A 27,042-nucleotide genomic window follows, 5' to 3' on the forward strand; every position below is an offset into this window, starting at 1 on the left:
TTTTCTGCATATATACCTTAGTATATTGAATAACTGAGCCTTCTGATCTGAGAAAGTGCTGTAGGTGATAATGTAATTCTATTTCTGCTGCAAATATGAACAGATCCAAGAGCAATCAACTGATTTTTGACCTGGCTTCCCAAATATGGTAGATGACTAACCCATGATTCCTTGCTGGTACCATACAAAATGAAATCCTAGGTGAGTTTGCAGTTTAAGCTGTCTCTTAGGTTTGACAAAGCGTTCTTTTCTGAGGAATTTAGATTGGCATCCTTTCAGGGGAGAGAGTGGGGAAAGTCCATATTGAATTTTGGTCATTAGAAGCTTTTTGTTTTGTTTGCATGGGAAGGGTGCTTTCATTTACAAATTAGCAAAGTAAAGGTAAGAATGTGTCTATCTGTTTTATTAGTTGATGATCTGGATATGTATTATAAAATCATTTACAAAGTTACTGTAATTTTAAAAATGTTTTTTCATACCAAAGCGAGAGCTTTAAAAAAAGAGATTTATTTTTTATTACTAATGAAAAGACTAAATACGTGGAATAGTATTATCGGTAATGACAAAACAGTTTTAAGGAAAATCCAGTGGGTATAAAGATTTTATTTTAGAGTACAAAATTGGTTTTGATGAGTGAGTAGAATCAAAATAAACATTTATATTTGAACTATGGTATAGAGCTGGCAAATTAAAATATAACAATTAGTCACATAAGTGATGCTTTCTTTAAATATTTGAAATCAGTATAATGGTTGTCATTTATCTAATAACTGAAGTAATTTATTTGCCTAAAACGTGATAGTAAGTAAATATCTTAAACTAAAGCTATAGTTTGGTCATAATGTGAATAGCTCAACTCGCTGAGGGTTAGATGATTGTGCATAGATTCTGAGTTGTTAGAATTTTTTTAAAGAACAGACTGTAAAGAAAGAGATCTTGATAAAATAAATCTTTCCCCAAAAATCATTTAAAAATATCGACACTGAAATATTATCTGGTTCATAGCCAAAAAAAAATTGTTCATGTAAAACTTGCCATTCTAGAAATCATTGCAGAATCACCATTCAGGCTTTCATGGTTAAACTGATAATACTTTACACGTCTGCTTTATTTCTCCCTTTACTTACTTAATATGGAAATGGCCATTCTATTTTTTATTTTCCCCAGACCTGTTAGCTGGTACATTTGGAAAAAATCTTTTGAAAAGTATTGATTCTCCAAGTTTCAGAGCCTGGAAAAAAGTTTTGGAAAAGTATAAAAGATAACGTGTGACTACTCCCCAAAGCTCGTAATTGGTAGCTGCTGTAGCAAGAGATGTGTGTTGACAGTGTCTCAGAGAAGTTCTTCTCACACAGCTGTTGATTCAGATAGCAAGGGGCGCGTTCATTTACATAATAAATTTTTTTTTAGGCAGCAAGGTTGAGTCAGACAGAGCAGTGCTCCCTTCAATTGTTGCATTTAAACCAATAAGGTTAGGACGAGAGAATAGCTGTGGTTTGCGTTGCAAAAACAAAAAAAGCCCCGAGGCTCCACGGGCAGACCTACAAGGCTGCGCAAACAAATCGAGGGATGAGATTGTGCCGTTTCTTTGTCTGGGGTTCTCAGATGCTATCTGCTGCTGCTGTTTAGTGGGGAGAGAGCGCGGGGCTCAGAGCGGTTACTAAGCAGAACGGTGGGAGCTGATGGCTTGGAGTTTGGGGCGAGGTAGAAACCCTCCAGTGCCACTTCCGACTCTAAGCCTTCCTGTTGCCGTCCACTGTGGCGGTTTTGTTTCTGGGGAAAGCGATCTCGCTCAGTCGCTCGGCAGCCCGAGCAGCAGCGGCCAGGCGCCTGTCCCCGCGGCCGGGCTCTCCCCTCCAGAGGCGCCCCGCTTCCAGAAGCGCCGGGCTCCGCCGAGAGCTCCCAGCAGCCCTCCCGCGTCCTTACCCAGGAGCAAAACTATGTAAGGAATGGAGCTTTGCTAAACCAGAAAACTCGAAGGAGCACATTAAACTGGTGGACGCAGCAGATGTAAGCGCTGTAAGTACAAGCTGACTGTTTGAAAAATTGTAGTGACTGACAACAGCTGGCCTGTGGGCAAAGCCCAAGATACCAGGAGCGCTTTTAGTATTGTTTTGATTTGTTTTAAAATAAAAACATGAGGGCATCGGGAAGATTATGACACTTTGTACCTGGTACTTTATTAGCCACAGGGTTCCATCATAAAAGTGTATTTCTTAACCCCCAAATTATCTGAGCGATTAGAATCATTAAGAGATAATTACAAATTAATTGTTAACAATCACTCTTGTTGTGATGTATATAAATAAATATAACAACACAGCTATATTCTTGGAGGGAGATTTCTTCATCTCTTTTCTGAATTGCTGCACAAACCTTAACTATTATTGTGTGATATTGAATAAAGCAGTGTATATATATATATCTCCAATACACAGATAACTTTTCCTATACATTTTAGGTTGATAGGAGAAAATGAAGAAGGAATTCACATTTTGAAAGGACAACAGATGACAAAAATAAATTGATATCACTTTTTAAGGAAGGAAATCCTTTTGCTTCAATAAACAAATTTCCCAAACATTATATTAAGCCGGCTCATCTTCAAAAGGTGAAATAATAAACATTTACCAAATTAATATAGTTTTCACTTATTGACACTTTATATGACTTGAAAGGACTTTGAAATTAAAAACAAGATTCTTAAACTTTTGAATTACTATTTAAAAATATTTGTCATTCAGAATCAGTATATGAATTGCTAATGACTCATGGGCTTATATTTCTAGGGAGGAGTTTTGAACACATTTAAGCATAGCATTTGCAAGAATTCAGTAAATTCAGAGCTGTCATTGAATTTAGACAAGCATTTTTATGTTTCATTTCTTAAAATGACAAGGGGTACAAAAAGTCGGTATTTAAGCACATAGTGTAGTTTTATAGGTTTGGGATTGTTTTTTAATGTATCTTTCAGAGTGGGTTTTATTTTAGGCTTGTGTGAGTCCGTTTGCCCACCATTCAGGTTTTGAGGACACACATACATAAATAGTCATGGTTTTTTACATTATCAAATATTTGATATTTTACTTTCTCGCTGCTAGAGTTCTCTTAAGGCCCAAAGTGTTCAGTAAGTGAGAAAGCAGCCATGGATTTTCAATCCTCCAAGTTCTTCGCGGTGACAGAGAAGCCTAATTGAGCCACTGTTCAGTTTTAGAGTGCCAGAGGAACTCAATTGCTACGTGAGTTTCATAGACATGATAAATGATTTTCTCAAAAGAAAATTTCCATTTGAATGCGAAAATTTATCTTATAAGAATACATTGGAAAGAAGAAAAAACTTGCAGCGAGAATAAAACCACTTCCGTTTAATCAGATATCAAAGTATTGCATTCAACATTTTAAATAAATGCCAATTTTGAAAACAATCCTTTAAAATTATAGGTAGAATCAGTGTCATTTAAATATGTTTTTGTTTTCCTGGGGACTCTGTTTTGTCATTTTCTTTAAACGAGATACTTAAAAAAATAATACAGTATATTACATTAAAAATCAGTAATAGTATTAAAGCATTTCTACCTCTTCCTAGAAGTTCATTTCAATTTTAGTTTAGGTTTTTATTACAGCATTGACACTGTAGTTAGAAATATTGATTGAGGAGAATTTTAGCAAGAATATATTTTGATTAAAAAGCAGATTTATTTATGCCTAAGGCACATTAAAATACATTCTGATTAGAAAATTACCATTGTCTTTCAAATTTGGGAGCACTCAGGTTGATCTGTGGTTGGGCAAAACTAGCTTGCCTGCCAACTCTATTTATTTAGATAAGTTCAGTACTTTCACTTTGAAAATTTCTTTTTAGTTTGAAAAAAAAAGTTTAAAATTATAGTCATTTTATAAAAATTGCTTCTAGCAAGCAAAAAAGCCTATGGAAAACCCATAATTTAGACAAGTACCTACATTTTATTTGCTCTGTGCTGCTGAGATTTAGAATCCTTTCCCATTTACAGTTTACTTTTCACAGAACATTATTAACTTTTTGGCTTCATACATGATCTTCTGTCAGATGCTTTTGATTTGTAATTTAGCAAAGTATAATAAACAGTGCAAAAGTCACGAATTTTGCTCTGCATCCTGAGCTCTGTGGTAGGGAAAATGTGATAAAATGTGTACCTTAAGTCTTGTTTGATGATCTCTCAAAGCAAGTTTGCCTTCTGGAAATAATTTCTGGGGTTGAAGAGCATGGTATTAACAGATTTAATGTGGCTATTCAATGGATTGGCGAAGTACTATGTGAGGTTTAACAAAATGAGAGAGACAAATTGAACATCAACAAAAGTTACATCTGTGAAGAATTATAAATTTAATTAGAAAAAAGGCAAACTTAAAAGACCTCATTAACTAATCAGAAGTCAAAGTTACTAGTTTGGGATTCTTGAATTTAAATTCTAAGAAGTTCTGCTTTTTTCCCTTTGTATTTTCACAACTCTGTCAGTGTGCTACTATGGGTATTTTACACAGAGAGTTTTAAAAAGCATTAAAGTGAAATGACTTCATCGTAATGTAAGATGACCATTTATAATGTTATGGGAAATATTTTTGCACTCATAGGAGTATTTGAATTAAAAATACCAGATTAGGGAAAGACAAGAAACATTAAGTTTATGGATGTAAAGCAGAAAATGTGAGCTTACTGAATGCCTAATAGCATTTTTCTGAAAACCATGAAATAATTTTTTCTCTTTTGAATGGAAATATGCCTAATTAGTTTTGAAACACATTACCGTTTTAGACCTTTAAAACACAGAAACTTCCAGAGATATTGTCCAACATAAGAGAAAATCAACACCAATCAGAAATAGGTGTGCTTTTTAGATAAGTCATTATAAGAGTATGTTTCTTTACTGCACTGTAATCTTGTACTACACATAAAAAACTAAAAGCATGTGAAGTGTAGCATTTTGTAAACTGTAACTAATTTTGCTCACATCTGTGTCTAATTGTTGTCTGCATTCGCATTCTTGAGAGGAGATTTATTTTTCCTGGACCTCGATGTGGATTCAGCTGACCAGCCTAAGTGAGGATTAGTTGTTTTAAAGTTATTTTGATTAAAGAGTCATTTTTAAATACAGTAACACACAACACATGGTTTAAATAATCCTTGAGACACAAAAGAATATATCTGAAGTATACTTAATGAAATGAAGATCATGGATATGGACTTCCAAAAATTGTAGTGTATGCAAGTACAGTAGAAACTGAGTCGAGCCAGCATAAAAGAAATATGTTGTGAAAATGCATTTTTTTCAGGGAGAAAACGTGTTAGAATAATTCTTATTTTGAAGTTCACTTTTTTATTAGCAGTTTGACTGAAATTTAAATATGATAGGTTAAACCTCAAATATAAGTATAATCAAACTTTCAAAGTATATAATGAAACTAAAATTATATTTCTATGATTATGCTATCTAGCTAATGCTAAAATAGGAACGTATTTTAACATTTAACAGAAAGTGTGTTTTACCTACTCTTTCACGTAATTAAGCCAGGAAAGTTCTTAAAACTTAGTTCTCACCTATAATTTATTCCAGGTGTATAAAAGGAAAAAAAAAAAGGAAATTTATCCTTGAGGTATATTGTTGCAGTTTCTAAAGGAAAACATTTAATCTTGTGTGAGAACATTAGTTTTAACAAAAATTGCAGAAGGCTGTTATCACAAAATACCAGATCTGCAGGCATTAAAATTAAATTTTCATTTAATACTCAGGCATCTCTGAAAAATTTTTCGTCCTGCACATATTATAGAAAAGCATACCTAGAAATTTCATGTAACATTACACCAAGATATTTAGACTTTAACGATGCTTTATTCTTGCCAAAAAGGTAGTATTTCTTAATTTCATAAATCATAATTAAAAAATAACAGGACTCAATAGAAGATATTTGGTTGGATAACTTTAATGCCATTTGAGATGCTCCAATTCTCATCTTTGTTCTGTAACCCTAATTGATGTCAGTTCAGGTTGAATGAAAATGCACATCCAAGATTTGGAATTCTGAGTCGTTCTAAACGTTATGCAGAATGCTCTTTACTGGGAGGCATTAGCCTGACCTTGCAAGCCTGCAGCCCACCCTCACCTGAGTTTATCACCTGCTGGCAGTTGGCGCTGCCTCTGGAGGCGGGGCAGGAACTCGCAAAGGCTGCACGTTAAGGTAGTTGTTCGGTGAAGTCCTGAAATGCAGATTCATCTGGAGACAAAGAGACCAAAATTCTGGCTAACTGGGATATTGATTATTAAACTTTCCATTCTCTTTCCTGCTTTAAAAGATGGAAAATTAAAAAGGTAACTGCTTTTTCTGTTTGACCAGGCAGCGATGAAGAAGCAGTCACTGAATTTGAAATTTGCATGGGTAATTGAGCACATTGCTCAGTGATGTGACTTTGGGTATGAGAAGTTCCTTTGGCCATTTATAGTTAGTCCAGCATTGCCCGAAAGTTGCCCAGAAGCTGTTTTCCTGAATGTTAAATGCCAAATAGTAAATATAGGAGAAAACCATCCTGATAAGGATAAGAACTGTCAGGAGTCAAAGGCGTGGGCGGGAACTCTATTTCAGCTGGTGATAGCAGAAGATGAAAGATCTTCTGAGGATGCTGGCGGATTAATGCTTGAACTACCGCTGTGAAACACACTCATTTTGCTAATAGCTATTTTTTTCCAAGCACCTTTTCCAAGCTGCCTGGGCCAGGCTGCTTTGCATGTTGATTGGGGGAGGGGTAATCCCGTTTGCAGCTGTCATAGGCCAGTGATGAATCACTATCCCGTCATTTGGCTGCCTCCCCCCCTGACAAGGGGAGGAGGAGGGTAGACCTGCAGGAGGAAACAACAGTGGAGACCTCAACTTAAAGACAATATGCCTTTCACTGCTGCAGTATCCTCCTTTTTCTCTTTTGGTTAAAAGAGAGCATTGTCGGTCTCAGCCCTGTGCTCTGTATAATTAAGAGCTGACACTTCCGCAGAGTAACAACAGCTTCTAATTTTTTTACCCCTGATCACAGGTGCAAACATCTCAAACCAGTTCAGATGTTGCTGTTTCCTCAAGTTGCAGGTAAGGATATTGTTGATACTTGACATTTTTGGAGATTACCTTTCTGTGACCCATATCTATTTTTGTCTAGCCTTTCTTAATTATTTCTATTAATAGCAACAGCCTGGGTTGGAAATTACTTAACATTTTGTGTGTATGTGTGCTTGTAAAAAATTTTAAGTATATAGAAAGGGAATAGGAGCCTGGGTTTGAAAATGATTATGGGGCTATAGCTTCTGGTGTTAGGAAAACTGTGAATGTGTAATGAGAATTAGGAGAGAAAAACTGAATTTTAAGCAGTTTCTAGTTTGAAGTCACTTTAGAAGTAAAATGGTTCATGTTAAGCTGTTTTAAAAACTGATATTCACAGTCAATTTAAGTGCCATCTCCACATTGAAATGACTGTAGCTTTTATTGACCTGCTGGGGGTGAGGAGCAGTCTCAGCTTCATAAATGTAACATTAACCCCCCACTTTTTTTTTTTTTTAGAAAACGCATAAAGTTTACAATAAAATGAATAGGCTTTAGACTTTCAAAAACTTGGCTGTCAGAAAACAGAATGGTATCTAGGTGTGTTTTTAGTGACTTTAAATAAACCCTGTCCTCTCTTCATTAGTAGAATATTAAATATAAATGGATGGTTTTGCAATTGTGAACGTGAGCAGTGGCTCCTGTACCTTTTTGAGAATAAGTAACTGCTGGGTCTGAGAACTTTCAGGGGGGATTTAACTTTTTATCTGGGAAAAATGCAAAGTTACAGCAGTGAAGCAGAATTGTTCTTGTTTCCCTGAGTAAGTGACAGCTGAGGTATTTCGAGTGCTAATGCTCACAGGCTCACTGTATGTTGGCCTCATCCCTTTTCAATTGGGCACGCTGTATGTAATCCACAAAGCAAACAAGTGAGCCGACATCATAATGTTTTAATGCTGCATTTGTTTCAAGGGAAACAGAGGAACAATTAAGCAGTTTGCCAGAGTAAACACATGCATCAGGACTGTCTCGTTCCCTGTCACTGGACTATAGGCTTCAAGTGTTTTATTTGGTTTGGAGATCCATTAAATTACAATTGGGTGGTAAATTATAAGGGAGTATCTAGTGCTAATTTATTAGATGAAACAGATTCCGCAGAAAAGTGATTTTTTTTTTTATGATAGCTGTTTACACATTTGTTCTTTTAGAAAATTATTGCCTTTGGTTTTTTTCAATATAAAAAGAAAAGTGTGACTGCATTTTCTTTGAAAATTAAAAGAGATGTAATTGTCTCATTAGATCTTGTGACTTGATGAGCCAGATAAGAGAAAAAAAGAGATTTTTAAGACTCCATGTGAATGTTTGGCTGGATAGGTAAGGCAAATGACATCTTTCAATAGTACACGTTATGAAAGGATGACTGAAGTTAAAATGTAAGATGAACTAGTTTGAGTCTAAGAAAATAGATACAATGGGACTTTTGTGCGCACGTGTTTCAAAGAAGGTGTCAAGTCATTAGCGCATTAAATAGTGGTGTTATGAATTTGGTCCATCTGTCAAACGGAAAGCTTCTTGTCTTTAGGTCTATGGAAATGCAGGATCTAACCAGCCCGCATAGCCGTCTAAGTGCTGGTGGTGAATCCCCCAGTGGTCCCAAACTCGATAACTCTCATATAAATAGTAATTCCATGACTCCCAATGGCACCGAAGGTGAGTGTCTGCCTTCTCACTGTTTACTTTGCACCTTGTTTCTTCGTCAGTCTATGCTTTGTTATTAGGTGGTTGTGATTTCAGTTGTCAAATCCATGAAACTACTGTTCTATTTCCCCTTTAGGTGATTTGACTTATGAATCAGTATTCACCGTTAGTTAGGAGCTGCACGTTCCTAGGTTACTATAACATTACATAGACTGGTTTTATGTTGCATAGATATATATTTACATATATACGTGTGTGTATAACATTTTTAGCCTTTGAGTGTGTTTTATCTCCTTGTTGATATTCTCCTCAGCACAGTATCAATTTGCATTGTTTTGCTCTATGAGCAATGAAAATTCGGGATTATGTCCTTTACTTTCCCTTTTGTTGCTAAATATAACCACATTTGTTTAAATGTAACATTGGACTGGATTGTTTCTAAATATCAATAAAATAATTTGTGTGCCTAGTGTTCTAGTGGCTTTGGCTATTAAAATATAAATAAGTAAAAAAAATTGTTTACAAATATACAAGCTTATTTCGAAGATACACGAAATTTACTTTGTTAAAGATTAAATAGTATACTTTTAACATAGTACTGTTAGAATTATTTTTGTATAATTAACACATGAATATTTATGTAAATTTTATGTAACTATAAATACCTACTTTACCTGTCTAAACATATAAGTAAGACTATATGTATGTATTATTAGCTGTTATGCACATTTATTTAGGTGCTATGCATATTTTTAAAACCTTAGTGTATAGAAGGATATGCTACATCTTGCATTGTATTTATTTCTACTTTAGCCTATTGAAAATTTACTTCACAGATAATATTTTTGCTTGTTTATTCCTTACTAAGCCCCAGGACCTTGATGAACTTAGAGCATGTTTCACTAGAAGTTGAATGAATTATCCATGTTAGAAATCCATCCATAAACAACCATCATTTCCCCATCACCATGGTGATCTTTTATCACAGTTCTTAAAAATATACAAAACTAAATGCCATAAAATTGTTTGTTTGGTGCAGTATTCCAATACGTGTTAGTGAAACCTTTTGAAACTAGTAATGTCATGAAATTTATGATAATAGAAAAAATATAAAATCACTTGTTTCTGATGTGAGACATCTTATTTTTTAATCACCAACAATGATTGTTTTTTAACATGTAAACAGTCTATATTTTCCTTTTCAAGTGAGTACATTCATTACCAGTGTTTATGAAAAATGGTCACTGTCAAAAGTAGAAACTTTGTTGATCTAGCAAAAAATTCATCTCTGAATAAAATGCCTTTTCATTGGAAACTCTTTTCTTCCCATTTTGATAGGCAAGCAAAAAGAAATTTAAATTATAGGAAAGCAATTCTAGTATTTAGGTAGATTTTATAGAGCAAATAAAAAAGCAGGCAGTCTTTTTTTCTCTCCCTTGGCATTTGGTTTCAGGTGGAAACATGGCTGCTGCACGGTGTAGACTGGGTGTGTGCACGGTCACAGAGACCCCTGCAAGGCCCTGGGCTGGCGGGCCCCGAGCCAGCGTCATGGTGCAGGCAGCCACTGATGGGAGTGTCAGAGGGGCCATAGATGCAAACCTATAATGGTCGTTCTCATCACTGAGAAGTCCAAATAACAAGATCATTTAAAGTAACTTAAAGATAAAGAAGACTTAGTATGTTAGATTGTTTTGTTTAATGGTATATACTAATGCATATTGGTAGGAGTAATTATGAAATAATGATAGTTAATTTTCTTATATGTGAAGAAATGAAGTAGGGGTAAGACGTTTTCATTTTGTCTTCATTTACTGGCAAATTGTCTCCTACAAAATAAGAACCACGCAATATGGAAACAGAATATATGTTGGGGACTGTCCCCTTGGACGGCTGTGTGTGAGTGATGAGTGGTTTGTTTTTTAAGGACGTGTGGAGCGACAGTGTATTTCTGAGTATTTACATTTAATAGCTTGATATCATATTCGTATTCAGGAATATATATTTTATAAGACTTTTGTATAACTAGAATAAGTTCAAATAATAAAATATTTTAGATAACTGTGTAATCTGCTGAACCATTCAATCTGAGAAACACTTGGAAATTATTCCTTACCCTAAAAAAATCTTAATTATCTTATGTCTTGGAAATGAAATTTTTAGACAAATACACAGTTACTCATCTCACTCTGTTTTCAGGCATTCTTCATTGGTGTACTTGCCAAGGAGTATGGTAGTTAGAAAGTGAAGTTAGAACACATCGGTATAAATTATCCAAAAAATAAATGGAATCTTAGTCAATCTACTGGGATATTCTGTTTTATTTTAGTATACAGTTGGAAAATGTAGACCCAAACTTTCTTCATGATCCATGTTACATGCCTGTTTAGATCCAAATACTCTCTGAAAGTTCTGGGTTTTTGTTAAGTTTGTGAATCAATTTCTCATGCTATTTACATGTTCCATAATGCGTTTGTTTCATTCCTCCCAGTCACCACTAGAGGAGTTAAGCTTAAAATTAGTGAATTCGTAATATCTGGCAAGCTTCCCTGGGATGTAATCATTATAGATTTTCCTATTCCTTCTTTGAAATTTTATTTATTTTGAAACCAGCAGTGTTTACCAATGAATTAGAGGAATGAAAAACAAGAAATTCATTAAAATTTAAAAGTGTTTAAAATATCAGTCACCTCCTCTATCTCCACAACAAATATTTCTAGCTGTATATACCATCATTGAAACTAGTCTCCTTAATTGGGTCAACACAACTTCCATTGAGTTGACATAGTTGTTGGCTCTGCCCGCATTTATAGGTTGTCTTCTCTCACTCAGAGCCTTTTTTGCTTCCTGCCACTGCTTGTCCCTATAATGAGGCTAAGAAAACATGAAAATCTCCTGTATCAAAAACCATAACTTCATCTGAAGAACAAACAAGAAGGGAATGGAATGGAGAGGCAGAGAATATTAAGTTTCTTCTTAAGTCTGCTGCCAAATTATCATAAGACTCAATGTTTGTAGGTTCTGTACTCACAGGCTAGTGCCTATTTTCATGGTTCATCTAAGGGATAAAGACAGAAAGACACTGAGCGACAGCCTCAAATTCTGTGCTTTTTTATTTCCTAGATGAAATGTTCCTAAGTTAGAATCGTTGTTTGAATGTTTCATATTTCATAAGTTTCAACGATTCATGTTTTTATATTCTGTTCCAGCCTCTCTGTGAATCATTATTGTTGCAGTTAACTGTTGGTTTCACCCAGTTTCTAAATTTTTGAAATATAAAGCATAAATAGGTAAAAGTACAAAATAGCATAAATGAAGGCTTGACTTGTGTTCAGAAAAGCACTATTAGAAGTGATATGTTTCCAAATGAATTAATAAATATTTTAGTTACTATTAAACAATTAAAGCTTGACCTGGACCAGACTGATGGACGGTTATGAAAACACCGATTGTGGCTTTTCTTTTACCAGTTTTTCCTAGTCTTTTGGGCTGTTAGTCTTCCAGGCCAGGATGGAATAGAAAACTTCTTATTAGAGAGATTGTTAGAGCATAATTTTTTAGACATTGGCTTTTTGGTGGTGCTGCTTCTATTAGATAAATATTAAAGTGTCAGATCCGAGAGGATTTCCAGTGTGTGGGTATATGTTCAGGCCTTGGTAGAGGCTGTGTGTTGATGTTTGTGTTGTGTAAATGTGAGAAATGGTTGGGAAACCTTCCTTCAGAAGGACTTAAGGCTGGAGCAGTAAAAGGATTTTTATTTACGTACCTAATTAAGGCCTTGTTTGCAAAGCAGTGATTCTTTCCATCTTTGTTTTCTCTGGTAGTCTTAAGTCCACGGGAGCCTCAGATTGGTGGGTTCATATATTGCTAGTTGGAGTGTTTATTTTTGGTTGTCTGAGGGTGAGGACTGGGGAAGGGCAAAAAAGAGGTGTGACTGAGCGGAACTAAGAGCTCTAATCCCAAGTTTTCTCTATTGTAAATTTAGATGCAAACTCAAGATGACGCTTAAACTTGTCATAAAGCAGATGAATTTGCCTTTAAGTGACATAAAACCAGATGCATTAGAATCTTCACTACAAATAGGGTTTGAGAACTTCTGAGGGTAATTCAAATAGTAATTTTGAATTGGTATATCAGATTTCCAAGATGATGAGAGAGACAATCTTGAATTAGGTGGCTGTATTTTCTGCATTTTGAGATTTATTTAATTGTCTATTGCCTATTTTAGGATCGCAGGTTCATTCAGTTTTTCAAATTTATATGATCAGAAGTTATTTTAAAGTTGTTTTATCATTTCTGTGAAGCTTAGAACACTAACAAATGATCTAAATTTGTTTTTCTCACTGTAATTTTAATTTACTAAAGTACAGTTATATCCAACTAGAATATTTTTAAGAAATCTTATTCATGAGAAATACATAAACTGGAATGAATGTGTATAAAATTATGGTTTGAGGCTGCATTTTAAAGGCTATATTTATATATTTGTGGTCAAATGTTCTGGTGTCAATAGAAAAATGAAATATAATTTTATTATTGTTTACATTCTGCACATGATTTAGTTTCTGAAAGATTAAGGGACATTGTGAGTTAAGGAGTTTTTAAATGACATTTTTAGAGTTTGTCTGTAGCCACAGAATTGGCCTTTTATAGGTTGTTCTTTAGCAAAAACCGTGAGAGGATGAGCAAGATAATTTATTAGGATTTAATTTTGCCTGTATAGTGTATGAGAGTAATTTTCACATGCCTATTGCTAATTAATAATAATAATGGCTAATTTTTATGAATAACATTATTAGTCACTATGCTGACTATTCTCCATGATTTATTTCATTAATCTTCAGAAAATTCCTTTGAGATTGCCAACATAATGGTTAAGAGACTAGGTTTGAATTCCAGCTCCATTTGCTAACTGTGTGAGCTCAGGCAAGTTAGCATCTGTGTGGCTCAGTTTCCTCATCTGTAAAATGGGGATAATAGCAGGATTTACATCAGGCTGGCTCTGAGGATGATAAGTAAAACTTGTAGCACACTTGGAACCTACTAGGTACTCTGTATTCATTAACCTCTAGACCATATGTAAACAACAGTCCCTTCTATAGTACTGTTACTATTTTACACATGAGAAAAATGAGTCTTAGAAAATTAAATGCCAAATTGAAAGGCACATAGTTTGTAATTGGTGCCACTGGTATCTGACCTGGTATTTTAATCAAATACCATTTGATCAATGGTATTTGGTATTATTTAATCTGGACTTCTGTCTGAGTCCAGAGCCTGGGTTTAAAATCACTGTATTATTTAATGGAGAGAAGATGTGATTCCATCATCTGCCAGTGCCTTATCTAATACCTTCATGCTAAACACGGGTGCCTTCATGATGGCGAACACCATTCCCTAGCAAACAGCAGAGCTGTACAAGGACCAACGGCAGAGGCTTTCATGACAAAAAGACTTCATTATAAGGACAACTCCCCAGGGTAGTTATCCTCTGGTCTTGGAGTTCTTGTGTGTGTGAGTGTGTGACATTTCCTCCTGGTGTTGCTCGTGCACAGCATCTTGCCTCAATAGGTTAACTTTTAGAGCATTGACTCTTACTACTTTTCAAAACCGTAGACTTAATTATAATTCTCTCAGCCGTCTGTCTATGTTAAGCCTCTCTGGGATCAAACGGAGATGGGAAGTCATCTCTGCTTTTCATTATAATGGTCATTATTGTATGCACATTTGGATTGGAGCACTATTACTGTGAAATTTCAAAAGCAGTTGCAGTTTTGCTACTGCTCAGAATAACTCTTTTCTACTTCAGAAAATATTTTTAAGTGGGTGATAAATTTGATCACATTTCTCTTGACTTGGAGAACCAGATGATATTAACCAAGCAAAACTCCAAGAAGAAGTTTCGGTGGCATTTGTTGGCGGCTCCAAAGGAACAGCAGTTATCAAAGCCGGGAGTTGGGAACATACGTGCTGTGTTCTGGGAACAGCAAGGAGCTCCATGTGGCTGGAGGAGAAAGAATGACAAGGGGTGTAAGAGACAAAGTGAGAGGAATAATGAGGTGGTGTATATAGGGCCTTGAAGGTTGGCAAATATAATCTGGCCTGTTAAATACCACTAACTGTATCTTGCATAGTAAGAATAGGAACTTCAATACTTATTGCCTGAAACAAGGCTCAGAGTTTCTAGAGAGCCAGGCTTCTTGATAAACCTGATGTAGATGGTTTTCGCCTACTCCCCAGACCTAATAGTTCGGAGAATGACAGTTCTGTGGCATCTCTCCCCTAGCTGGGCGAAAACTTTGGTACGAGAAGAAATATGTATGTTCCTAAGAACATCCTATCTTCTGGGAGAAACTTCTGGTTCCCTCCAGGGAGATGTGCGAACCTTTAGTAAGTGCTAGTATTTAGGCTAATCCTTATCCCTTTGGTCATGGATTCCCTGCTTTAAGTAATTCTCGATTTCTTATGATGGCCAAGGATGTTTTTGGGTGAGCAGTATATAGATAAAGTGGTGTGTGTGTGTGTTCGTTTGTTCGTTCTCACCTTGCTCACTTGGAGTAAGGTCCAAGAGTAGTTCATTCTCCTTTCTTTGGCTCCAAACATACAATATAATAGAAAAAAATATATATATAATTACAGATTTTCCATTTTTACTTTGGGTAGGAAAAAAGGTATCTGTCACGTAGCTGTCCTCAATGACCTCTGAATATTGCCTTTACTAAAAGAATGTAAGTTTTGAGAAGCTAATCAAGGATTTACGCTAAGTTTTAGAACCCTAAATATTTACAAGTAAAAGCTTATTATGAGTATGTACAAGACAATTTGCTGGTTTTGCAGATTTTTCAGTTTTATTCTATGCTTCCAATATCCCATTACACCAAAAAAGGTAGAGAACTCTACCAAATACATTCCAAGGAGGTATGTTTATTTACTGCCTATAATACAAATTGGAAACATTTTTTCTTGTGTAAATGAATCAAAATCTAAAATGCTTACCTATTTTATCATTGTACCTATTACCGATAAGGGGAATTTTGTGTGGAAAGAATACTTTTTAGCGAAATAAGGAATATGAACTGAATTGACGGAGTTCTTACTATTTATTGAGCACATCATTTATGCCCTCTGCATACCTTACTTTATTTTAGCCTCAAAAAAAGTTAAGGTAACTTTTATACACCTCATTTTAATGAGTTTAAGTCTCTGTTTACACAGCATATTATCTGCGTTGGAGGAGAGATTGAAAGCTCATATTCTTTTTCGTGTGTGTGTGAAGAGGATTAGCCCTGGGCTAACATCTGTTGCCAATCCTCTTCTTTTTTGCTGAGGAAGATTGGCCCTGGGCTAACATCCATGCACATCTTCCTCTACTTTATATGGGATGCCGCTACAGCATGGCTTGAAAAGCAGTGCGTCAGTGTGTGCCTGGGATCCGAACCTGCAAACCCTGGGCCGCCAGAAACGGAGCGCGGGAACTTAACCACTATGCCACCAGGCCGGCCCCACATAGCCCATATTCTTTACACTCTAAAACATGGACTCCCCAATAGCCAAAAAGCTTGGTTCTTACCAGAATATTTTATTACCATAAGGAATTTTTATGTTACCTTATCTAAGATTATGACCCAGTGAAGGAACTGCAACATCCATTTATATGTGTATTTCACCTAATTGAGGCTCAGAGTTCCTTAGAGGCAGGGACAGACCTGTTCACTTCTGTGTCCTCAGGATCTAGCAGAAGGCTTGGCAGTGATTAAGCAGTCAACAAATATTTGTTGAATGAATGCCTCATGTTACTAAGCAAATAATGTAGGTAAATGATTGCAAGAGAAGAGACTCATTAATTTTATTTACAAATCATTAACAGATTCAGTAAGTATCTAAAGCCCATTTTTCAAATTTTTGAAAATGATTACTTCACAGACCAATTCATATGGTAGCCATAGGCTATCCGTCCAGAGAACATCCACAGTCAACATTGTTGCTGAGTTTGAATTTGATCTATAGTAACCAACTTGTATTTGACCTTTACTCATTAACTATTTCGTAAATGGAAATTTCAACTTGGACTTAATAGTATTTAGCAATGATGACTCAATTTCCATATAGTCCGAGAAACAACTGAATGATATGAAGATCAGGCAGTTAGTACACTTAGGTTAGTCTCTTTTACAAGGTGGTAAGGAGTCATGATTGGAGGTAAACACTTTTTTTTTTTTTGGTGAGGAGGATTGGCCTTGAGCTAACATCTGTTGCCAGTCTTCCTCTTTTTGCTTGAGGAACATTGTCCCTGAGCTAACATCTGTGCCAATCCTCCTATTTTTTTGTATATGGGAGGCTGCCACAGCATGGCTTGATGAGCGTTGTGTAGGTCCACGCCCAGGATCTAAACTCGGTAACCAAGGGCCGCTGAAACAAAGCGTGCAAACTTAACCACTAACGTCACTGGGCCGGCCTTGAGGTAAACACTTTTAAGGTGGGAAAAAATGCAGGAGCAAGGATATTTACACACTGCAGTGAAAAAAAAAATGTATAATATAGAAGAAAATATATATATATGATATATGAGTATATATCACACTGTTTATCAACCATTGCATTGTTAATTAATTCAAGTAATATTTATTAAGTGATTGTGTCTAGAAATTTACCAAATACCATTCTTGCCAAGGAGGAGTTCATAGTCTGCTGTGAGTTGCAGGCCTATAATCAGATGACTACCATACTTGATGATAAGGGCTGTATTCTGCAGAGAAGGAGGGGTGCCTAATCATGACTGAGGTGACCGAGGATGGGGGATGGTTTTTGCATGCTGGTAACGCTTAAACTGAGTCCTGAAGGAGAGGTAGAAAAACACTGGGTGCCAAGCCAGGAAGAAAGAAAGAGAAAGGATTCTTTAGCTGTAGCAAAGACATCCCTGATCCTGATCCTGGGGGCGCTGTGTGTGTGTGTGTGTGTGTGTGTGTGTGTGTGTAGGGACATGCACAGGGTGCATAGAGGTGGGGCGAAGACAGTTGCTTAGAGCAGATGATGAAGGGCCTTAGCTATAAGGTTCAGGAGTTTGGATTCAATCCTGCAGGAGCTGGGCGACCTGAAGGCTTGTCAACAGGAGAGTGATGTGATTGAGTCCATAGTGTTTTAGAAATACACTCAGGTAGTATTTTGAAACTGTATTCAAGGGGTGGTAGGTGGTGAGAAGACTCCAGGTAAGAAGTTATGAGGGCATTTTTATCTGAAATCATGTACTTATTTATATTATTTCTTTCAGCACAAATTGATATCTGATACTTGCCTTAGGAAAGTGGAGAATAAATAATATTTAAAATATAGGAAAGCAGTATTGCATGATGGCGAAAGCATGGATTTTGCAATCAGACTAACCTGGGCTTAAAAAATTGCAATTCAGCTGTTTACTAACCATGTAACTAACATGTGGATTTTGAGAGGCAGCAGAGCAAGGGGTTTGGGAGAGGGCTCTGAAGCCAGGCTGCCAGCTCTGCCTCTTACCAGTTAGCGAGTGTGATGCTGAATAATTGCTGAGGTGCTCTGTCTCTCTGCTTCCTGGTCTATAAAATGAAGAGAGCAATGGGACCTACTTGTAGGGTTGTGAGGATGGTCGCAGGGGTCGGTAAAGCACTTAGAACGGTCTCACTCCTAGGAAGTGCTTAATAGCCACTGGCTGTTGTTATTGTCATTATCATCATCATCATCATCTATGATCTCTGAGCTTCTGCTCCTCTTCACAATGGAGATTGCACCTTTGTCACAGGGTGTTATGACAATTAGTCTATCTAAAATACTAAGCACAGTCACTATCATCTACTACATGCTCAAAAAATAGCAGCTATTATTATATAATAATGTTATATTTAGAAAAACACATCCCCTGGGACTGGCTACTGTACTGTCTCCATGGGAGGAGAGGATATTTCCTCCGCCTTTGAGATCCCTCACGTTGCGTAATGGCCTTTGCAGGTACTCTGAGTACCTGGGGTACTCAATAAGTACTTGCTCAATTAATACTCAGGGTGGGTAGTGTTTATGTCTGGGTGCTCCTGTGAGTTGGTGAAGAATGGGAAAAAGAAGGGAAAGAGGTATGATCTGACATAAATTTGGTAGGTTGATTACGTTTTAGGCAAGTAAACCATTTTTCCAGATTGATATGATGGAGGCTCTGAGTCAGAGCCAGCTCATCTGCTTCCAATCTTCATACACTAGTTTATTTTACCATCCGATAATTTGCAACATACACTGATACAATTTTATTCAATGCCCTGGTGTTCTGGAACTTTCCTGTTGCTGTGCCTTTCACTGATTGTTCGGGTCTCCATCAGAGTAATCATTAAGAATGATAAAACCCTAATTGGAAAATGTTTGACTTCTTAGTGGTTTCATAAAAGGTATGATGATACAAGAAATTTGAAACTAGCTGTGTGACCTTAGGCTAGTTTTTAAACATCTTTAAGCTGGAGTTTTCTCATCTTTGAAATGTGACAATTATAGTAAATATCTCATAAAGTTACCAGGAGGAGCAGATGAGCTATTGCTTGTAAAGTGCTTAGCACAATGCCTGGTATGTAGTAGGTACTTGATAAACATAAACTATTTTTAAAATTATTACTCTGCCATGCTAAAATTCTACTTAAGTATGGACTGTGCCATAAATTGAGAATATTACATTGCCACCTTAATTGTTAAGATTGAAGCAATCTTCTCGTACTGTTGTGCCGTGCTTCTCTTATTATAACAAGCTAAAAATATTTAGATACCACTTTGGAATCTCAATGTAGGTACCTGTTAAAAGTCATCAAATGGCACATTTCAGATTTGTGCTTTTCGTTATATATGAACTTTCCTTAAAGAAAAAAGAACCATGAACAAATAGGAACTCTAGTTCATGATAGGGGTGCTGAAGTGTTTAGGGGAAGTGTATTATGTCTGCAACTTATTTTGAAATGCAGGAAAAATAAGATGGTTTTATGAGGATTAGATATGGAAAAGTAAGTATAGTAAAATGTTAATTGTGAAACCCAGGTGGTAAGTTTATGGCTGTTCACTGTATAATTCTTTCAACTTTTCTGTATATGTGAAAGATTTTGTAACAAAATACTGGCCAAAAAAGTGAACCTCAAATACTTAAAGTGTCCTAGGAAGGAAACATTTGTTTAGTTTTTACTGTATACAACGAACTCTGCCAGATTTGAGCAGATATGCAAAGAGGTGTGTGACCCTACCCCTGCCATAAGGAGCTCACAGTCTGGTTGGGGGAGATAAGACTTTTAAAAAAATTTGACAAAAACTAAAAGGTTATAATATGTCAATTAAATTATGAAGCCGGAGATTTTCAATCTGTGGCTGAGAGATCCCCATGAGTTATAGAGCTAGTACCAAAGGTCAACAAATTCTTCTGTACAAGAAGGTTTGTCTGAAGGTTGAGGAAGTTGACAGACCACATATATATTTAACTCTTTTTCACATATGGACATTCTGTTGTATATTAAAACATAAACTTTCTTGTCTGAAAATTCACAGTAGGTTTTTGTCATTATGCACTTTCTCAAGCAACGGATTAAAAATAGGCTAGCATCGGAGTTCTGAAATATTTTGGTGTTAGAAAGAGGGCTTCATTCTCAAGAAGGTTAGAAGCCACTGGTCCAAACAAAAGTGCTCTCAGCGTTCAGAGAAAGGAGCTCTTCAGCTTGCTGAGGTCTGGCCAGGCTTCAAGAAGGAGCTGGAATCTGAGCTGAGTGTTGGGAAATGGGTAGAACTTGAATAGATCGAGAAGAGATGGAATGCATTCTACATGAGGGACCAACGTGAACAAAGGTAGGATAGTGTAGAGACTGTGAGGAGACCAGTTTAACTGAAGAAGGAACTGATAGTAGATAAGGTTGGAAGGATCAGCTGGAGCCAACCTGTGGAGGACCCTGAATACTAGGCTAAGGAATTTGGACTTCATCCTGGAACCAGTAGAGAAGCCACTGAATATTTTGAGCAAGGGATTGATATGGTGGAAGTGATTTAGGTGTTAATCTGGCAGCAATTTCAAGGATGGATTGGGGGAGAGATGAGCAGCGGTACAGAGACTGCCCAGATTTTGTGTGTTAGGAACCTGGGCTAGTGTGGCAAGAATGCGAGTTGCAAAAAAAAAAAAGTGGAGTTGCAAGAGACATTTTAAGGGAGCAGTCATCATTTACCATATATCATTTTTGTTACAAAAAAAGTCAGCTAGTTCTAGACCTCTACATAAGTCACTGCACAATGCTACTGCAATCTGCTGTACTTTCTGTGAATAACCAGTTTTGAAATTGACTAACATTTCTTGTTGGCCATCTAAACCCGTAAGTTCAAGTTTAGTCTATATGTGTCGATTTGATTTTCATAATGTTGTACAAGGTGTGCTATTTTGAAGAGTTAATATTTTTCTACCCTCTTTTAAGAAAAAGAGGATGACTTTAATTTTGGAATTTTGGAGGGTTAATAGTCATATTCCATACTGTAGAGCCAATCCAAACATAAACGGATACCTCATTTTCCAAATGGGAATTACCCAAAGATAAAACATTTAGTTCATGGATCTATACACTTGAAGATAAAGAAGAAATAGTTAAATGGCTGCTTATAATATTTAATTTATTAATTTAATTATATGTATTTAAAATAAAATATATAAAATATATAAATTTGGAAATATTGCTGTTTTCCACCTTCATATTTCATGTAATAATTTTATTCGTTCTCTTCACATATGCCTTTAGGTGCCACTTTTTGAGTCATTTGACATAGTTTTTAAAAACATACATTTAGGAGGAAAAAAAACCACATACATTTCCACTTCTGCCTCATGATTTGAGAAAGAGTACTCATTAAATCTGTGAGTGATATTGTCATTGAATCCAAACTATAATATAACATTACTATGGTTATACTCTTTTCTTGTCTTATAGGTTGATATTTGTTATCTGTACAGCATAATTATGTGCAGCATAGCTTTTTAAAGGGCTTTTTTAAGGCTTATTTACAGTAGTATTAGTGTTTGCCTTTGGGTGGTCATGGCCCATGAATTATTATTAAATCTGTGTAACTTACCTCTGTTTTTACTGAGTCAGGCAGGATCCTCTCTAAATGTACAAAAATTCCAATGATTGGGGCTGGCCCTGTGGCATAGTGGTTAAGTTCAGTGGGTTCCACTTTGGTGGCCCAGGTTCACGGGTTCAGATCCTGGGTGCAGACCTACACCACTCGTCAGCCATGTTGTGGCAGTGACCTACATACAAAATAGAGGAAGATCAGCACAGAGGTTAGGTCAGGGCTGATCTTCCTCAAGCCCAAAAAGAAGAAGATTGGCAACAGATGTTAGCTCAGGACAAATCTTCCTCACCAAAAAAAAAAAAAAAAATTTGGATGATTGATGTTACTTTAGGCTAATGTATCTTCTCCAAAGAGTACCTTGTTCAAAATAATATAATGGACATGCATCCTGTAAGTGAGAGGCTTTACAAGAACCTGCACATAAATTGACTGAGTGATAATTTGGGAGGAATAAAATGTAATCTTATGTTTGAGCATATACAGTGTTTTGTTTTGTTTTGTTTTTGTTTTGTTTTTGTGAGGAAGACTCACCCTGAGGGAACATCTGCTGCCAACCTTCCTCTTTTTTTGCTTGAGGAAGATTAGCCCTGAGCTAACACCTGTGCCAGTCTTCCTCCATTTTGTGTGTGGGTCACTGCCACAGCATGGCTAACGAGCGGTATAGGTCTGTGCCCGGGATCCGAACCTGTGAGCCTGAGCCACTGAAGCGGAGTGCACTGAACTCAACCACTACACCATGGGGCCAGTCCCCATATACAGTGTGTTTAATTGCCCTATGCAATGTGCCTGATGATATGAAGTCACTTGTAATCTGTTTTTAAAGTTAATTGTACATTTTTACCTTTATCCATTCCCTCAATGAATATTGAGTTCCAGCTATGTGTCAAGTGCTGTGCTAAGTTTTGTAGGGATATAATAATGTAAAAAGATGTCATTCCTACCATGATAAAATTTATAATTAATTAAAATGGATAAGACTATGAAATGTAAAATGAGGTAGAATAGGATATATGTTCTCAAGGAGGTATAAACTCAGATTTAGTAGCTCAAGGAAAAGAAAAATCCCCCCTGAGTAGTAGATCATCAGGCAAGACTTAACAAAGCAGGTGGGACTTTTGTTGAACCTTGAAGGAACTGTGGGATTTAGTCAGATGGAAATTTTGTAGAACATTTAACGTCAGAAGGAAAACACTGGCAATACTGTGGATTTGAGGAAGCTACGTCTCAGTAGGCCAGTTTGGTTTAAATGTTGACTCTATATATGGACATGTATATCTGTAAAATGGGGGTAATAGTGTCGTGTAGGAAAGTTAGGACAATTAGATGTGACTGTGTATTTTGTAATACTCTTGAATTCTTGAAAGTTACTAGTTGTTACTACAAATACGTATAAAGTATGTATGGAAGAAATGGGAAGTAAAGAAAAAAAAAAAAAAAAAGAAGCACTTGGTGTTAGAGTGTACAGGTCCTTAAAGACATGATTAAAGAATGGAATGGTAACTTAATTCAGGAGAAAATGGAGAGCCTGCTGAAGACCTCAGAGCCAGGAGTGACTAGCACAAAGGTAGGCTATGGAAAGATAAATATCTCTGCTTAAAGTAGAGAGAGTAGAGGCTGAAAGTCTGATTTGCCAACTTTGCCAAGAGAAGAGGTATAAGGTAATTAGGATAGTGGCTGTGAAATTAGAAAGAAGATGGTTGTGGAAGATTAGAGTGGTAGAAATTACAGACTTGGCAATTGGGTGTGACGAAAAAGGAGCCGGGAGAAATCAGGGTGAAAAGGAAACTTTCAGTCTAGGTGACGTGACCATTATAGAGGGATAAGATGATGCTTTTATGTTCGGGCAGGTTGAGTTTGACCCTGATCCAAGCAAAGGCATTGCATAATTGAGATGTGGGGATTTGTCCCCATGAAAAAGATGTGCATGTGGGGAGAGATTTGGGAGTTGGTTACATGAAGGTGATTTTTTTAAACTGGCAAGGAAAGAAATAATTGTGAGAGAAAATTCAGATAAGACTGAGGTGGAATTATAGAACCACAGAGTAGGCAAAGGAAGAAAATCCAGAGAAAAGACATATATAGGAGCAAAAAGGGAAACTGCTGTGTTGTATTGATCAATGATGAGAAAAGTGTCAGAAGAATGCCCATTCTACAGAAGAATTGAGGAACAGCAGGACTAAGAAAAGTTTGAATTAGGCAATTAGGAAAGTCTTTTTAGTAAAATAGTAGCTAGAAAGGGATGATGCAAGGATTAAAGACAGAGTAGATGATAAGGATTTGAAGGCAAATTTTCAGGAGACTTGGTGATGAAAGAAGGGAAAGAAGCATCATGGTTGTGAGAAGACTTTTAAAAATTATAGGAAAGCTGTCTGTTTTCGTAGGTAGAAGGGAAGTATCTTCTTGATATGGAATGATTGAAGATGTCGAGAGACCAAATAACAAATAATGGAGAGCTGTTGCAAAGGAGGCATGGAAGTAGCATTAAGAATAAAGATGTAAAAGTTAAACCCTGCTGAAGGCAAGGAAACCTCCATTGAGATTACTCAGTGGGAAACTGGGAAAGGTGGCAGGAAGATAATGGAAAGGTTTACTGCAGCTTCTACATTCTTTATAAAATAGCGCATCTGCTAAAGAGGATGGGGAATGAGGTGTGGTTCTGGGGTTGGAGGAAAGTGGAAAAGATTCAATGGAAACTCAGGCACAAGAAATGGAAAAGGGGGATTGTCAAGCAACAGGATGACTCAAAAGAATATAGAAAGCATAAATTTTAGTGGACTTGATGAGCATGTGAGTTGTGGTCTCCTGTCCCTTGCTTAACCATCCAGAATGGCAGCCAAAGAGTAAACAGCAAGAGATTGCCAATCCTGGGGTTAGAGTTTGGCAAAAAAAAAAGAAAAAAATGCTTGGAAAAATGAAGTGACACAGGATTCTATGGTGGGAGCTCTGGGTTCCAGACTGGGCTAGTGAAGCTGGAATGGGAGAGTGGATAGCAGTTTGGAAAGACAGGATATTCTGATGAGCATTAAGAACAAGTCTGGCAGGAGTGAGCAAATGAAAAAGGTAAAAGGTGACATTATTTAGAGGTAATGCAGTTGTAGGAAGTGGTGTAGCTGAATTGTTTAATAACCAGAGTGGAATGAGAGTAAATCTCATTGAGATAGAAGAGTGAAGGAATCGTAAAGAGCAGTAGAGGATGGTGAACTGAGTTTTTGAAGTCCTTGAGCAGTTTAGCAGGAAACAAAATAGAAAGGAAGACCAAGCCTGTGCCAGGAAAGAGAAGCTGGGCTGTTAAAATGTGGAGAAAAGTTATGAGATGAGCTTAGATACTGCATGGGGAGGATCTACTGCTCACCCGGGCTGGTGCCTTCACTGTGCAATCCTAGGTGAATTCTTTTTTTTTTTTTTGTGAGGAAGATCAGCCCTGAGCTAACATCCATGCCAATCCTCCTCTTTTTGCTGAGGCAGACCAGCTCTGAGCTAACATCTATTGGCAATCCTCCTCCTTTTTTTTTTTTCCCCAAAGCCCCAGTAGACAGTTGTATGTCATAGCTGCACATCCTTCTAGTTGCTGTATGTGGGACGCGGCCTCAGCATGGCCGGACAAGCTGTGCGTCGGTGAGCGCCTGGGATCCGAACCCTGGCCGCCAGAAGCAGAGCGCACGCACTTAACCACTAAGCCATGGGGCCGGCCCCCTGGGTGAATTCTTCCTAACACAGAGGTTAGCTCCCAGTCCAGCAAGCATGGCTGTCCTTTAGGGGTGAACTTGCTTTAACTGCCATCTTAATTTATAGTGAGAAATATAGCTAACCAAATGGACTGGGTACTTGTCTCCTCTGATCAGCCTATCATCTTCCAGGAGATTACTTATGTGACTGTAATGTTCAAAGTATAACAAGAAGTTGCTTGATGAGCATGGACTCATGGTGTGATGGGTTAGTTGGGTGATCTTGATAGCTAATGTCACCTGCTCCAGTGGGATCTGGGAATTGTCTTCACTTAAATTTATGGTGAAGGAAGACAGGTTTTTCTTTTTTATGGGCCAGTTACAGTATACTCACCCTAAACAGTGCTGGAGAGAGATGCCTACATTTTCTCCTGGAATCCTCTATCACAATTGCCGTGTCCACCATCCTCTTCCTGCTAGCCTGTTTCTGCAGAAAGAGTGTACACTGATTGTAATGACTGAGGTATAAATTTTCTTAATATAATCACAATGTGATCCTGTGTTCTTGAGTTACATCCAAGTTACCTTGATTTGATTGTGACTTTCCTGAGGCGGTGGCCTCATGGTTGATCCTAGACAAGTCACTTAGCTTTAGATTTTTTCTAATTTGCTTTTCAAAGGGTAAGCTTAACTTCAATGTGAAGTTTATAGTACCTTTTGTCCCATAAGAAACCCTTTGATTTCTCATAATTACTTTAATAAAGACACTGTAATGATAGAGTGACTATAAAAGCATGGCCTCTGGACCTAGCACAGTGCTAAGTGATTTATAAATATTTAACTTTTTTTTTCCTTCTTACACAATTTCTTTTTTTCTCGGAAAGATTCTGTCTGAGCTAACATCTATTGCCAATCTTCCTCTCTTTTTTTCTTTCCTTTCTCACCAAAGTCCCGGTACATAGTTGTATATCCTAGTTGTAAGTCCTTCTAGTTCTTCTATGTGAGCACTGCCACAGCATGTCTACTGACAGAGGAGTAGTGTGTTTCCACCCCGGGAACCTAACCCAGGCCTCCAAAGCAGAGCACGCCGAACTTGAACCACTAGGCCATCAGGGCTGGGTCAGCATTTCACTTTTTTAATCCTGTCGTGAGTCTGTTATCCCCACTTACAGATGTGGAACCTGAGGCACAAAGAAGTTGAGTAACTTTTCCAGGTTCGTACTGTTAATAGCAAAGCTAGATTGAAATTCAGCTGGTAATTCCAAAGCTGGTGTGTTTAACTCTTTATTCAATACTGCTCCCTGCTGCTACTCCCCAGGAGAAGGGCATTCAGTGTAGCAGTACTAGAATGCTGCTGCTACTAATGATGATGAGAAATGTGGTTTCAGCTCCTGCTTTATACCAGGTATTTTACATAAATTTTTATGAATCCTTATTGCATTCCTATAATGTAGATATCATTTTAAAAATTTTGTATATGAGATAATTAAGGTTGAAAAGAGCAAATAACTTTTATAAAGTCTTATAGCAGGTG

The 27,042-nt window shown here is 36.9% G+C and overlaps 1 protein-coding gene across 5 annotated transcripts in view; it reads left to right on the plus strand.

Annotated features, from left to right (window-relative positions):
• Positions 1-1,740: 1,740 nt before the first annotated feature.
• The window catches only part of EYA1 (EYA transcriptional coactivator and phosphatase 1), a 163,657-nt gene continuing 138,355 nt past the window's right edge, over positions 1,741-27,042 (plus strand). For 3 of the 5 annotated variants that reach the window (XM_004436272.3, XM_014792042.2, XM_014792043.2), the window contains exons 1-3: positions 1,741-2,019; positions 7,058-7,107; positions 8,639-8,766. In XM_004436272.3, the coding sequence (XP_004436329.1) occupies positions 8,643-8,766 (124 nt within the window). In that variant the 5' untranslated portion in view covers positions 1,741-2,019; positions 7,058-7,107; positions 8,639-8,642. Of the gene's footprint in view, positions 2,020-6,832; positions 7,108-8,638; positions 8,767-27,042 lie in introns of those variants that run through there. The other 2 variants (XM_014792045.2, XM_014792041.2) reach the window with 2 other exon arrangements.

Source organism: Ceratotherium simum, chromosome 31 (assembly GCF_057802395.1).
Source record: "Ceratotherium simum simum isolate JZ-2026a chromosome 31, ASM5780239v1, whole genome shotgun sequence".
NCBI lineage: Eukaryota > Metazoa > Chordata > Mammalia > Perissodactyla > Rhinocerotidae > Ceratotherium > Ceratotherium simum.